The sequence below is a fragment of the Echeneis naucrates genome, chromosome 19, assembly GCF_900963305.1.
Source record: "Echeneis naucrates chromosome 19, fEcheNa1.1, whole genome shotgun sequence".
NCBI classification, from domain to species: domain Eukaryota; kingdom Metazoa; phylum Chordata; class Actinopteri; order Carangiformes; family Echeneidae; genus Echeneis; species Echeneis naucrates.
In genome coordinates, this window is record NC_042529.1 from 6,626,868 (window position 1) to 6,641,590 (window position 14,723).

The window sequence follows — 14,723 nt, forward strand, 5'->3', positions numbered from 1 at the left end:
CTGGTCTCAGAGAGGACTCACAGCACACAAGAAAGCAGCAGGTTGTGCCTGCACCCATGGACTTTTACAAAGTGTAACAAGGAAACTTTAGACTTTCACCTTTTAGCTTGACACAGTCAGAATTAAACCCAATTTAAATTCAGACTGAGACTTCGCCACCCTTTTTCTGCCTGGAGCATTCACACTTGCTGCTACAGATATAGACTTCCATCCACGCTCTGCATCTGGCCTCTGTCTGTGTCTGAAAAAGAGACTGAGAATAGGCACACTTGGAAATCTCTGCTGAACAGCTGGCTGCTCAGGGAGGCATGTTACCCCCTGGATCATGGTAGAGCCAGGTTTTTTCTTTCTTTTTTCCTCTTTTAAGGCAACCTAAGAATAGCATATTCTTCATCCTGGCTCTGAATGATGTCCATTTTGGACTGATTATGGTCCAATGTGACTGTTTGTATTATTTGGTCAACTGTACTGTGTGTGTAATGTTTGCATGCATTTGAAAGATTACATTGTGCGCGCTCTGTGATTTAGTGTATTACATATGTATCCAAATGTGTGGCCATGCAGCCTTCGGTTCACTGCCCCCCACCCACCACAGCCTGAGTCACTTTGCATTAATTCTGCAGTGGGCCTGATAAAAACAAAGAACAGACCAGTCGGGGGCCTAAAGACGGAGCCAAGTGAGCCATGCTGGATTGTGGGCCTTCAGTGCCAGGATGATGTCACTGTGTCTGCCTCTGTGCCCTGAAATCTCATTCTTAATGTGAACAAGAGCAGGGACATGACAACTAACCATTCATACAAATTCATTATTATTGTCTCCTTGAATTTTCTCATTAAGGCTTTTTTCCTCTGGGACACAATTACACAAAGTATCTTTATGCCTTTCCTAGAGTCGCGCTTTCAGAGCTTTCAAGCGTTTCAACACTGTCCATATTGTTTCTATGCATTAGGATGGAGACAAAAGGCAACAACTCAATTACCATTGTTGTTACAGTTAATATTATTTCATTATTTCGGGTCCCCTCTCCTTGTTTGTAATTCTTTAAAGAAAGATGATAAACTTACATTCTAAAATTTGGGAATTTGAGTCTTTTCTTCATCATACATGATTGTATGCTGAACCTTTTGTACCATAAAAGGTGGTGGTGGTAATACAGGTATTAGTAATGGTATTTTTTGTTATTTTCCTAGGTAAGTGAAATTAAATATGTTTGTTCTACCTGCAAAGTAATCTTCAGATTCAACATGAATAAAACAAATATTTTGAAGTAGGCCCAGTCAGGTTATGTCACCGATTTGGCAAAAGATCGGTAAACTTTTCAAGAGTCTGTCTATGCACATGCAAAAGCGGCCGAATTTCATGTGATATGTCTTCCTTTGTCTGCTTTAGATTTAGACCAGACTTGAAACTTTAACAACTAACAAAGACCTCATCTTATTTTGTTGGATAGACCTTTTGCACCAACCAGTACACGTTTAGAAATCTCTAAAAAATACTAAATTCTCAGTATGAAAATAGTCTTTTGCCACCAAACAAAAAGCAAAAACTGTAGCCGTCTGACAGTTGTTTCTTTAGAACAGTGGTATATTTAAATTAAGCAGCTAACTTTACAAATGTTGTGTTTTAGTTTCGAGTGAGTGTGCACCAAGAAGAAAAATATCACAGATTTAGAATTTACAGAGGACAGCTTCAAGTGTAAGAAAATACAGTGATAAATATAGTATTCATTTGTGTAAATTCACACTGTTCCCATTAAAAACGGATTGTCAAATACATTCTGTCATCCATCTTCATTGTACAGGTCATTAAAATACAATCATAACATATTCTCTAAATATTCCTTCCTCTTCTGCACTTTCTTTTCTTTTCTTTTTTCTGAGGGTGTCCCGTCCAATTTGGTGGTTGAAGAGGTGAGGGACAGTAAATCAACAACAACCCAGTGGTGTCTACATTCTTTAACTTGTTCCTTAGCTGGAACATTTTTCCTTTTGAATCTATGAAATAAATGAATGTGTCTAATTTGAAAACTTTCATAGTGTTCATTTCAACATTAAACTGAAGACTGAGCCAGTTTTGGTTCTCCAGGCGCATCACTGCTGTGAGCATCACTCCTATAACTGTGTTGGCCGGGTCTAAGGACACAAGTCAGTGACTCTCCACCTTGGTGAATCATGAGCCCCAAAAATAATGAGGTTGGTGCCAAAATATCTGTGGAATATGGAACTTTTTCTGCACTGCAGCGCTCAGCCAGCCACGGGAAGTTTGTGCTTCAAAACAGTTAAATAGGTCTGGCTGAACGAAGGTGCATGCATGTAGATGTGGCGCTGTCTGTACTTGAGATGGATCACAGGAGAGTTTGCTTCTTAGCCTGTGCACTTACTGGAAGCCATAACTTGGAATTTCTATGCACCTCATTTTGCTGATGAGTCATAATGGTGAATGCTTTGATTAATAAACATAAATGTTTATTTGTGATTATAGCTTAGTTGATGTTTAACTCATGTTATTTTCTTTTTAATAATTTAATTTTTCTCCATTTACCCGTGTAAATGATCTCACAACCTGCTCCCGAAGATGGTAGGAGCGCCGGTTTGAGAAGCAGTGCTCTAAGCCATCACCTTCATATTTTAGTGTCTCACAGTAAATCCCAGAAATTGCACACAGAAACCCTTCAATCAAAACGACAGTTGTTGAGTTTAAGTCAATGTGAGTCTGTGTTAACTGCCGACAGTGCAGGTCATACCACTGAGCTGTAGTAGCAGGCACTGTGGAACTAATCTCATGGTAAATTGCATCTACACCTCCAATCTGGCGTCGCCTGCCTCTAATCACATCTGTTTCTTTGACCACATTTTGGACCAAACTCTTTAAGCCCTTACATTTTGTTCTGTTAGGACAAAAGTACCTTGGCTGCATAGAGCAGAATCCCACTCAGACCAGCAGCTGCAGCAATAGCAATGACCCTCACTAAAAGGAAGTCCATGGAGTCCTCCAGCTTCGTGTGCAGTCGCAGGACCTGCCGGTGGGTGTCTTCTCGGCTGCCTGAATTCTCAATAACATGATTAGCCAGACCACGCTTTTCATTGAGCGGCATCTGTGCAGCCACGCGCTGCTCAGCCTGCTCCTGGGTCAGGCCGTCCCTCTGCATCAGGCGCGATAGCTGAGTGGCAGGGTCACTGAAAAGGAACAGACAATGGAGGTTATTTATGGTGCAGCAAGGGCGCCCTGTTAAAGATTCCAGGGGCAGTGAGTCATTCATATACGGCAGAGAGCTGGAGAGAGGTAACCAATTAAAAAACAAAAAACAAAAAACAACCTGTGTCAATCAAAACCAAACTGACAAACAATATAATGGCTTAAAATGTGAAACACATAAATAAACCGTCTAAAAGTAAAGCTCCAAAGTGATGGGGGAAATGGAGGAAAACAAGCAGCGATCTTACCAATAAACCACTACAGTGTGGTTCAGAAACTGAGTGAGACGTCTGGTTTCGAAGAGAAGAGGCACATCCAGTACCACATAGCGATACCCTGGAGAAGTGCAAGAAGGGAGGGAGCATTGTGAACCAAATTAATTAGCTCCAACACATTTCTAATCCAACACTGTGAGAATACACACAAACGTTATTCATTTTGAGGCATCTTCTGGATTTGTTAAAGAGTTTGTTAGTTGTATTTCCTTCTTTTAGTTACAGTGTGGGATATTTACATGGAAAGTGCAGCGCTTTGATTTCTTGCTTTCCCTTTCTACTTTGGTAGTATTCCCAATACTTTGTTTTCTTATTTCCCCTCAGAGAGGGACTCAAAAATAATAGCCTCAAACCAAAATTCCCGTCCTTCCACTGCAAAACATGCTTGACCTGCTTTCATTAAATCATCTTTCTCCTGCTAACTTCTAACTGAGCCAAACCCAGTTCCTCCTTCACCTCTGAGAAAGTAGTATAGGATCTCTTTCAGCATTGCTTTATGAATCTCTGGATGGGTGATGGAGTTCAAAAGCTTCCTCTTTTCTTCACTGGCAAAGATGAGCTGACCCAACTTCTGCCTATCGATCTCCCCGTTCTCAAGAAGGATATCTCGCCCGAAGTGGCAGACGATGCGCAAGTAGGCAGGAGTGTGTGGCTCCACAACTGTTTTCAGAAAAAGGCAGTGATATTGGTATTGTTACATCCTGACTTTAGCTGAACAAATAATGTGTTAAATTGAGATACATGTCTTTTAAAATAAGCCTAATGCCTCATATGTGGCTGGGCTTTTTTCACCTTGTTCTGTGACCTTTACTCTTCACTACAGAAGTAAAACATCATCCCTGCAGTCGGCATAGACAGCTTTCATGACTCACATACTCTGACCAAGGCTTTGTCTTAATGAACCTCCTTGAGGCATAGCCTCATTATGTGCATTTCAACATTTAACTACAGTAACAATAATGATAAATGTTATCATTGCACAACCACCCTTTGCACATTTGGATGACTAACATCATCCATAAGGTATTTTATCTAAGAGTTGCCTCCTGGAGGAGGGTTCAGCTTTTGATTGGTATTTAAACTGAGTGTCTATCCGACTGTGTGAATCTCAATAATTGTTATTGGTGAAGATGTTCACCGACCTTTCCTGGCCACAACATCTGCATCAATGATCGGGCACCCAAGCTCCCGCAGCATTGATGAAACTGTGCTTTTCCCTGAGGAAATACCTCCTGTCAGCCCCACCAAGAACATCTGAAAGCAAAGGTAAAGAAAAACTAATCAAAGTATACCTATTTACGTGAGTGAAATTACAAATACAAATCTTGGTTAACTTAGGGATATTTGTAAATAACTGCAATGTATTTTTTGTTCAAAATTGATGGCACATTTAATTCATTTGTAAAACAAACACATGAAAATAAACAGAGTGTGAGGGTGAGGAGATCTATTAATATTATTCTAACAATAGATACATAAATATATGAGACATTTCCAGCGCCCTGATCTTTTACTTGACTAAAATAAATGAAGTAATGGTAAGGTAAAGACCACATTTGGTACAATTTAAACAGAGAAAATATGCGTTAATCACTTCATGTGAGTAATTCTTCGACGGCCCATTTCAAAAAATATATAATTTTCTTTTAGCTCTTATTTGATGTGGAGCGAGTTCTTCATTGTTGGTAATATTTCCTATTAAATGTCAAAACATGCCACTGACCAGATCGAGTAAAAAAATATATAATTACAGCAGTATAATGCAGCAAAAATGGAGAAAGTGTCCAAGTAAAGTTTGTGTACCTAAAAACACAGGTAAGTAGTGTATTTCACTAAAGCTCATTTATTTTCCACAATAAACAGCTCGGTTACATTCAGACTGATACCGGAAGGACACTCAGCTCAAAGTGAGTATTTGGAGATAAACCCAGACGGCGCTGATCAGCCGGTACACATCGAAAAGCTTGCAAGCTAACAGTTGTTTTGTTACTTTTGTTAATCTACATTCGCGTTTCGTCTCCTTCTCTTTACCGTATCAACGTGAGAGTGTCCTTAAATCTGTGAGTGTCCCGGGACGATCCGTGAGGAGCCGCACAGCTGCACTGAACAAGCAGGATGGCTAAGAAGCTAACGTTAGCTGCTCAGGTCAAAGCGACCACCAACCCACAAACACACAAAACTGCGGTCATTTCCCACTCTGGTTCCGCAAAACGTGCAGTCAAAGGCAAATATCACACCCAGTCGTGTCTCTGTAAACTGCTGTTTGTGTCTACAATTCGTGCTAAGCTGATAGCTTGTGACTTAGCTTCTTAGTTTGACAGGCGCCACCTGAAAATCCATCCCAGAAGCCGTTACAGTCACGTTAGTTCCGGCCAGCTAATCTTAGGTCCTGGTAAACTTAAAGTAGAATAACTCATCAACAGCAACTGTGTCCCAAAAAAATATTTATTTTAAACTAAAAGACATTTTTTTTGCAAGAAAAAAAAATTGAATATTCAATTTTCCAAGTAAATGCATTGTTTTGGGTCCTAACTGCTAAAGTAAGCTTTGTTAAGTCCTTCCTCCAGCGGGATAATATTAATCCTTCGTTTTCTGATCTGTACTTTGCTTTGATGATGGCATCCCTGAGGAGAGTGGGAGACTGGGCGAAGTGTGCAAATGCTTGGACCTTTTTCCTCTGTGCACCATTTCGCCCCCGTTCTCCCCTTCCTCCCACTCCAGTCTGCCTCTTTTCACAAAGTGGTCTATCCTCGACTCCAGACTCTCACAGCACGGACGCTCAAGCAGTGGCCGGTAGTTTCTCTGCCTGCTGCCTTCTACTAGCCAGCAATGGTTGGAGGAAACGCCACCTGTGGATATAGAGCGTTAGTTTTTCCATGATTAAATTATTTATTTTGTGTATAAAATGTCACAAAACAAACAAACATGTTTACATGTCAGACATGTAAACATGTAAAGTTTACTATCGTATGTGGCAAAACAACAAATCCTCCCAATGGAGAAGCTGGAACTAGCAACTGTTTTTAGCTGTGAAATCACTAAAAGCGTTTATCAAAATACAAATTTGGGTGTGACAAAACAAGTCAGTGAAGTCAGACACCTACATAATAAATCTCACCTGTGGCCTCTAAACCCTTAATCATCCCATGGAGGACACAAGTCTTGACTGCACTCTGGGTCCAGTGCTGTTGCAGTGCAGACACAACATAATTCACCTCCTCAGTGTCCTGTTTCCAGCTCAAACCTTCAAAGTGGCAGTCATACAGCACCAGAGGGTAGTCTACTGCCATGCTAACAAAAAGAAACTAAATGTTTAGGATAATTTATTATTAAAATTATTGGTATTCATGATTTAATTCTCACAACAATTTTTTTCTTTAAATATGAACAGAACTCATACTACTGCTTTGAACATTGGGGGGCTTCGCCAACAGGAGTCAATATACCTGTATTGGGGCTTCCTAGGGTTACTCCGAACATCCAGGAGCTGATTAATTATATCTGGTGTTTCAAGTTTCTGCCCTATCAGAAGAAGCACTGCCATCATGCATCGTACCTGTGGCGTAAGACAACAGACTGGAAAGGTCACTAATCAAATCTCTCAAAAGTTGAAAGAAATTAGCTCCACAAGACACTGTATCTGAATTGCAAACGTCTGAACAGTATCGCTGTTACTTATGCTTCACAATAAAATCTGTTATATTACAAAAAGCCCGATGTATACATGATCAATTATAAAAACATGTTTCTCAATACCTGATGGTATAGGAAGGCTAATCCTTTGATCTCGAATACGAAGACGTCATAGGGATCAGTGCTGGAGGAGTGCTGACTCTGCAGAGGCTTGACTGATGCTGACAAGATGGTCCTCTCAAACTGCAGCACTCCATTTCCCACATCCATTTTGCACAGGTTGCGAAAGTCATGAGTGCCCTCGTATCTGTTGAATGCCAAGAGGTTTCAAATCAGTCGTGTGGCTTCCAAGGTGACATCAGTGACTGCGACATTGCGTCTTTACCCACCTTTTTGCAGCATCTGCCATCAATGCTACGTCCAAAGATCCTCGGGGGAAGTAGTATCGGTATGTACGGGACTGACAATCAAAGCGTGCACTGAAACCCTCTGCTACGGGTGCCCAGTCCAAGATCCTAATGTCCTGGGGTAGGACTCTGTTCAGCATCTTCACATAGGGAACCTCCGCAGCAGCAGTTTTATTCTTGCTACTTATGTCAACATTTTCAGGAATGGTGATGCCCACACCTCCACAAAACTGTGTGGAGCGCAAATCAATAGTAATGACCTGTGGAAAAACAAAATCATGGAACACATTACCTACACGTGTAGCTGAATCGCTCATAACATGTCGCATTGCTTATTTGTGGACCGTAAAAATGCAATTTTCATCCCAGTGAACTCACTTGAGAAAAAGCACTGACTCCTTTATCGGTGCGGCCACACCGGTGATAGTTGGAGCTCTGTCGGTCCTGGATCAGTCGGGTCTTGAGCAAAGCCTCAAAGAGTCTGGCCTCCACGGTGTTGTCTGTGTTCTCCTGAACCGCAAAGCCCTGGTAGGCCCACCCCAGGTAGGCAAGCCGTAGAGCCACATGGCGCCGAGGGTGGGCAGAGAAGTCAAAAGGACGCTCCTTGTTGGCTTTCTTTCCCTTTCTGCTGCTGTTACCTCCAGGTTTACAACCTGTGCTTTCAGTAACAGATGGACTGGATGCCAGCGCCTTGGTTTCTCCAGCTCCACTGCTTTCCCTCAGCTGGGACCTGAGCTTCTCCAGCTCTGCCTCCAGATCCTTTATCCGCTGGACTAAAGCCTCTGACATGCTGCCTGATAAATAAGAGACTGCTTACAAAGGATGACTTAGATATCTCTACATGTGACTAGTTCATCTGTGATATTAAACAGTCACTTGTCTAGTTCCACATTGTAGCCTTTTAACAACTTTTAAGGTAAAATATCTCTGACTTTGACTGGACAGCTGTCCTGAACACAGATATTTGGGTCCAGCTCACAGCTTCCTGTTTGCTAACTAGCTAGGCGCTAACGATAAACTCTTAACTTATCTACGACGAAAGGTTTGACTTTCAGTTTTAAACATTATCTAAAACAAAACCGAGTTTTTACCTGTTATGTGTATTTCAGTGTTATCCCAAAATCTCAGCTTTTCAGCCACTTTTCGAAGCTCCTCCGCTCACACGCGTCTTCTCATGTTGCAGTTTCTACAGTCGGACCTAATTAGAGGCCGGACAAACTTCCTGCAAAGGGCTGCCGGGAAATGTAGTTCAAACGACAGGATTACCTCCGAATTTGTCAACGTGTTTAATGGTCTTTGATGTCTAGAACCTTATCCAGTGTGTAACAACAGAAGAGTGTTGTTTAAAAATAATTTAAATACAAAGAAAATTTTAAAAATCTCAATTATTAGACATTTTTTCCCAAAATGTATCACATTGGATCATTTTAACTCCTCAAGGTTAATTTGCAAGAGGTTAAAAATAATGTATGACTGAAAGTTTCACCTAGAAATGGCCAACATGCAGTAGCAGAGAAGAGTAGCCTCTTTAAAATTCAACTCCACACTTGTTAGACAGGCAACGGTTGGTGAGTACTAAGTGGCATTTTACTTCATGTTGCTGCTGCAGATCACATCCAGAATGTAAGAGCACCACACATTTCAATAATCTTAACAAACCCTTGAGCTGAGAAATTATTTGTCTTCAGTCAAGCAAATTTGTGGAGCTTTCAAAGGAAGACGCCAAAAGCTGCAAAGAGGTTTGGGTTAGATGTTTATTTTCATAAATTCTTAGGTCTGAGGATGACCAGTGAAACCATACAACTACACCATGCTTCATGGATTTATTCAACATCATCACTGTAATCGTTCATTTTACTATTGTATCTTGTGATTTTATTGCAGTGGACAATAATAAACTAGCCAAATTCAATTTCTCAAAAGTAAAGCCAAATAAAATATTTAAATCTGAGGAAGAAAAACAAAAACAAAAACAAACAAACCCACAAACATCCAATTAAGAAACAAAACAAAACTATGACTTATTTTGGAAGACAGATGTGCTTTGGTATGATGGCGGCTCAGTCGATGTTTTCATAGCTCTTCCGTTTGATATCCAGACACAAGCACACCCCAAGCATCGCTCCGAAAAACTGTATCAGGAAAAAGGTTGGAAGTTACTGGCAGCAAATGACCCAACAGACGGGTCAGACGGGATCTTTTCTCTCTCTGTAAAGTGTAATTAATTCTGGATTTCACTTCCTGAGGCAAACCTGATGAGACAAGCTTTATTATCATTCATGTCAACTTCCCCTTACTTCCTTCTCCAATATCTGTATAACTGTTGTTTATATGAATTCCTTCCCACATTGTTGGAGTCAACATATGAATCACCAGTTTAAACTGATTAGTAAACAATTTGAAGAACTATGTGTGGCCCTTGTTTTTCTAAATAAGCATTTATGGCATCACTGAATTAGATATTTGCAACAAAGAGCGTACCTCTGTGACTCCTAGAGCAATACAGACAGCCCCAACCCACACCAGGTTTTTCAACAGGAAAAGTTTGATAGCCCAAGTACAACCCTGGGGAGGATCACACATATAAGCTACTGTTCCATTTCATCATGAGATAATGAGTTGAAATGAGTTCCCCACAGACCTTTTTGTGTGCGTGGCTTATGTCCTGGCCACAACCATCAGTCTTTACCACGCAGCAGGAGTCTGGCACGGCATCAGGTTTTTCCCAGCCCACACTCCCTGACCAATCGGTGAAGCTGTCTGCACCACAGCACTTGAACTGTAACGCACAACATATGAGGATTGTACAAAATCTCTGACACATTTGTGAAGTCTATATGTGATTTTAAATGGCAAATTTCTCAGGGAGGCAACAGGGGTGCACCAAAGTCCATCCATCCATTTTCTACTGCCAATGGAGCCAATCCCAGCTCACTCTGGGTGAGGGCATGGTTCCCCAAAGTCTTTATTTATTTATTTATTTATTGGAGATAAATACGTTTTAAATCAAATTTTGAATTTTCCTGCTGGTTGGCATTAAGCATTGCATTGCATAAGATTGCAGCATTGTCTTTTTACTACTCTCTCTGTTATGTTAGAATAACCACCCAGGGAAAGTGGCCCGCTTTCAGAGGCCCCACACCTCACAGAGGCCTGAGGGCTTCAGGTTCACCTTGTGGCAATATACTGTAACATTTCTGCAACCTTACAGCAATAGGAAGAGGGATTAAACTATTAAATATTTATTTTATGACTTTAATATTCAAGTTCATATTGCAGTTACATGGTGCAAATTCTATTCAGGTCTGAAACAGGAGCATATTGGGGGCCACTGCATTTTTCTGTGTTGCACTTTCTCTCAAGTCTATCGAGCACCTTTATGGACAAACGCGAAGCTCTGTGTATCACCTTTTCCTGAACTCTGTCAATGATGTATCTCTTTCCTGGGCTGTAGTCACGGATCACACTGCGTGCTTTGCCATTAATACCACTATTCACCTCCAGGAGGGCAGTCTACAGAGAAATTATCGTTAAAATGTTACAGTGATCAGCAGTACAGACTTCACTTTAGGGCTTTTTATTCTTTAAGAAACACACAGGTTAGTCATAGTCTCCTCTCAATGTCTCACCCTGCTGCGGAATATGTAAAAGGCAGCACCAGTGAGGATCTCCAGAAGGATGATCACTATCAGGATGCAGACGAACTAATTCATAGAAAAACAGAGTGAGCACAGCCAAAGTTCAGTATCGCCTTCTTAAATGAAACTTTCTGTAATCTTCTGTTATGTTAACGTCTGACCTAATAATGTCCCAAAGACATGTTCTTAAAATCTGTGAGGAGACAATCTCAAACCCATTACGGTACTTACACAAGCCACCATGGAGGAATTATCAACGAATGCCCCAACGTGGCCCATGAGGGAGACAAGGGCGATAGTGACGCCCACTGCAATGAGCACGATGGCAATTTTAGACAGGCCACTGCCTGCAAAAGCACCTATTTGTATGTAAGTGGTGTATTGTAGTGCACCGATAGTGATGAGGGCGATCCCAGATGCCTGAAAGACAAATTTATCACAACATTAAAGCCAATGAAGACAGCGCCACTGGTGAGTCACCTCAGATACTTTTTACTTTTGACTTTGATATGTGCACAAGAGATAAATTCCTTCGTTCCACTGAACTGGCACATATTGTTCACTGAACCAGACACAGGACTCATTATTCTAAAAAGCTTTTAAAATCTTTTCTCCAAATTAAAAATGGAATCTCCTGATGAGTTGTATTTTTTATTCACGTCACTTTCCAAATGGGAATTTTCCAATGTGAGCGTGAAGGATTAGAGTGGGAGCAGGCTCACGGTACTTCTTCAAAAGCAGTAATCAGACCACCACACATTGCCATGACAGTGAAATTGATTTTGCCTAATAATATCACCTATCACCATTTACGACATTTCATTCATAAATTAAATCGCTCACATTACTTACCAAGAAAAGTACATTGAAGAAAATGAAACAGCATTTAATGCCACAAATGCCCATGGTTAGGCTTTGATGCAGTCCAATTCCTCTCAAAGATGTTTACAATCAATTCAATGAAAAGCTTTGACCAAAGAGACGATTGTTACCTGTCCAAAGTCAGTGTAACAAAGGTGAGCACCCAAAGCTCATCCAGTGTTACACGAACTTATGAAAATGAGCAGGTAGACCGATGAGAGTTTATCTCACAAAAACATGACCTCCCTTTTAGATGATTTGAATAGTGGCATCACTGGAGTGCAACACATGATAAAATATCATACTCCAGATACCGAGTAGTAACCTCCTAGTTTGGGAATGTAATGTCAAAGCTGAAAATGAATGTGTGTTTCTGGCATTCATGTTAAATCCACTTGCAGCAGTTTGAATGCTGAAGGTAAAGTTTGGCATTACGGGTAAATGTTTGGCGACCTCGAACAAAACATATAGATACATGAATACATAAATATGAGTACAGACACACACAGAAAAATTAAATATACATTTGTTGTCACAAAATTGTGTTAGAGGAACTAGTGTTTGGGTTACACAATTCGAAATCTGAACGGGTTCCTGAAAGGTTTGTTATTCTCCACCTTTTCCCACTTCACTATTATTTTGAAAAACGGAAACGACTGAAATAAATACTTTCAATAAATAATTCATTTGAGTGTGTCTGCCTCCTTTTTAGATTAACTATACTTGTACAGATATGCTTTCATTGCTTTCATTAAGACATTTTAAATTCAACTCATTGAATGACTGTCTTCGTTAACCCTTTATGGTTACACAGACACAGCAAGTTGACTAAATACACATAAATATTGCACTTTCATTTGTCACCTGATGTGCTGTGTATAGCCATCTGACTACTTGCATCTGAACTTGCTCAAGGGCTTCCCCCAACCTTTTGAAGGCCAAGCTCTTTTTCCAGGACTTGTCCACCAACATATGGCTGTGATCAGCAACCTTCTCCAGCTCCTCTGGCTGATAAAAGACCATCACAGTGGCTTCAGGGTGAGCGGCTGAGAGGATGCCTGTGCCTATCTGCCTCATCTTATTTGACTTGATAAAAAATAATATGCAAAAGTACTGCAGCTGAGTCTCAACAATGAAATCTACGATATGTATATTTTCATTTATATTATTTCCAAACTCGCAGACTGAAGTGGTGTTGACCATATTTGACCATCTCCGATACGGGCACGTATACCAGTAAACAGATTTTTATCATGTCTGCGCTGTTAGGTACACAACCACAGGAGGGCCCCATTCAACACTTTTTAAACTACACAGTCACTTCAGTCCCTTCTCTAAGACGTGTGAATGACGAAGATATGAATTCTCCATATGTGGAGTTTGAAATTGTTTCTGGGAATAGGAAGCTAAACACTAGACACGAAGAATGTCTTTGAAGGACTTCATGGGAACCGGAAGTTAAATGATTACCATAGTTAGACTGTTATGTCACAGACAGAAAACAGTGTGCTTCCCCCCACCATGCTTTTCCTGTTTTGAATTCCATTTAAAATACAGATGGAAAAGAAACGACCTTGAATACTTTCGATCTGATAAGTCTAATTTTTTTGGGGACGCCGAAAGTGAAGCTGTGCTATTAGACTGTAAAAATGAAAGTTTTTTTTTATACAATAATGGCATTTTATAGTGTTGAAAATATCAATACAGGGCAAACAAATGTGCCACTCAGTGCCCTTAAGCTTATTCTTGTTTGTTTGTTTGTTGTTGTTGGTTTTTTTTTTTACCTTATATGGCTGTTTCAAAGGAATGCACCAAAGCCCACAACAGCACCGATGTGTGATTTTAAGGCCTTCCATCCATCCATCCTTTCATTTAGTAGCTTTACACATTTTCAAAACTGATAACCAATTCAAACGCACAAACAATGAAATCCAAAGAACATATATTGGGTCAAATTTAAAAATTTAAATGTCTTACAACTCAACACAGTTCAGTGAATAATGTTAACTTATTGACTTTGACTCTTTGTCTCCTTCTTCTCATGCTTCCAATCAGTCGCTTTATCATCCATTGCAACACAACTGAGTAAACTGTTAACAAATAAATAGCTGAGTTATGTTTGTGTGTGTGTGTCACTGGTGGTATTTCTTCATATCTGGGATCTTGGAAGTGGGAAGCCTGAGTCTATGAGTAAACAGTTAATCTTTCGTCAATGTCAGGCCCATCAATCAACATGCTTTTAGACCCTCAGGACATGTTTGAAGTCAAAAGTAAATTGTGTACCTCCCACCACATGGTTTCATTTATACATACCAAGTCCTGGAATTGTTTCCTTCCACTGACCACCGTGTGAAACGTGTCCGTTTAAAACCAAAACAGAGAAAGCATTTGGTGTTTGACTTTACAACTAATCAGTGATAAATATATCAGTTATTTAACGTTAATCTTAAATAACGTTAATATTTCAATAATATATGCTCAGAGCTCAAGAAAATATTATTTTGAAAAGGCTACTAAGGAAATGAAATATAATATGTGATTGGTGGATTTTTTTTATTGATCTGTTAATGAGAATTTACTAAAAAAAAAAAAAAAAAGAAAATAAAAAATGGCAAAAATGTGAAATAACATCTTGTGAGTAAAATTCAATTCAAGTCACTGAAGATCTGATCAGTGAAACCGCTTCCAGGTAATCTGTAGCTCACAATTAGAC

The 14,723-nt window shown here is 40.1% G+C and overlaps 3 protein-coding genes across 4 annotated transcripts; all 3 read right to left on the reverse strand.

The window, feature by feature from the left end:
• Positions 1 to 1,564: 1,564 nt before the first annotated feature.
• dcakd (dephospho-CoA kinase domain containing) lies at positions 1,565 to 5,814 on the reverse strand. Its single transcript, XM_029527609.1, has 5 exons — positions 5,503 to 5,814; positions 4,614 to 4,725; positions 3,928 to 4,131; positions 3,445 to 3,532; positions 1,565 to 3,177 (listed from the first exon to the last, which is right to left on the reverse strand). Exons 2-5 carry the CDS (start codon positions 4,723 to 4,725, stop codon positions 2,892 to 2,894), a joined length of 690 nt encoding a protein of 229 aa, XP_029383469.1. The 5' UTR covers positions 5,503 to 5,814; the 3' UTR covers positions 1,565 to 2,891.
• Positions 5,815 to 5,921: 107 nt separating this feature from the next.
• pus3 (pseudouridylate synthase 3) lies at positions 5,922 to 8,705 on the reverse strand. Its single transcript, XM_029527608.1, has 7 exons — positions 8,603 to 8,705; positions 7,890 to 8,305; positions 7,494 to 7,771; positions 7,228 to 7,411; positions 6,918 to 7,027; positions 6,590 to 6,762; positions 5,922 to 6,320 (listed from the first exon to the last, which is right to left on the reverse strand). The coding sequence occupies exons 2-7, from the start codon at positions 8,298 to 8,300 to the stop codon at positions 6,049 to 6,051; spliced, it is 1,428 nt and encodes a 475-aa protein (XP_029383468.1). The 5' UTR covers positions 8,301 to 8,305; positions 8,603 to 8,705; the 3' UTR covers positions 5,922 to 6,048.
• Positions 8,706 to 9,293: 588 nt separating this feature from the next.
• LOC115060319 (CD63 antigen-like) lies at positions 9,294 to 12,173 on the reverse strand. 2 transcript variants are annotated; one of them, XM_029528205.1, is made up of 7 exons: positions 12,002 to 12,173; positions 11,381 to 11,569; positions 11,141 to 11,215; positions 10,920 to 11,024; positions 10,153 to 10,290; positions 9,993 to 10,076; positions 9,294 to 9,643 (listed from the first exon to the last, which is right to left on the reverse strand). In XM_029528205.1, exons 1-7 carry the CDS (start codon positions 12,053 to 12,055, stop codon positions 9,572 to 9,574), a joined length of 717 nt encoding a protein of 238 aa, XP_029384065.1. In that variant the 5' UTR covers positions 12,056 to 12,173; the 3' UTR covers positions 9,294 to 9,571. The 2 variants fall into 2 exon arrangements, with proteins under 2 accessions (XP_029384065.1, XP_029384066.1); XM_029528206.1 differs by lacking the exon at positions 9,993 to 10,076.
• Positions 12,174 to 14,723: the final 2,550 nt, after the last annotated feature.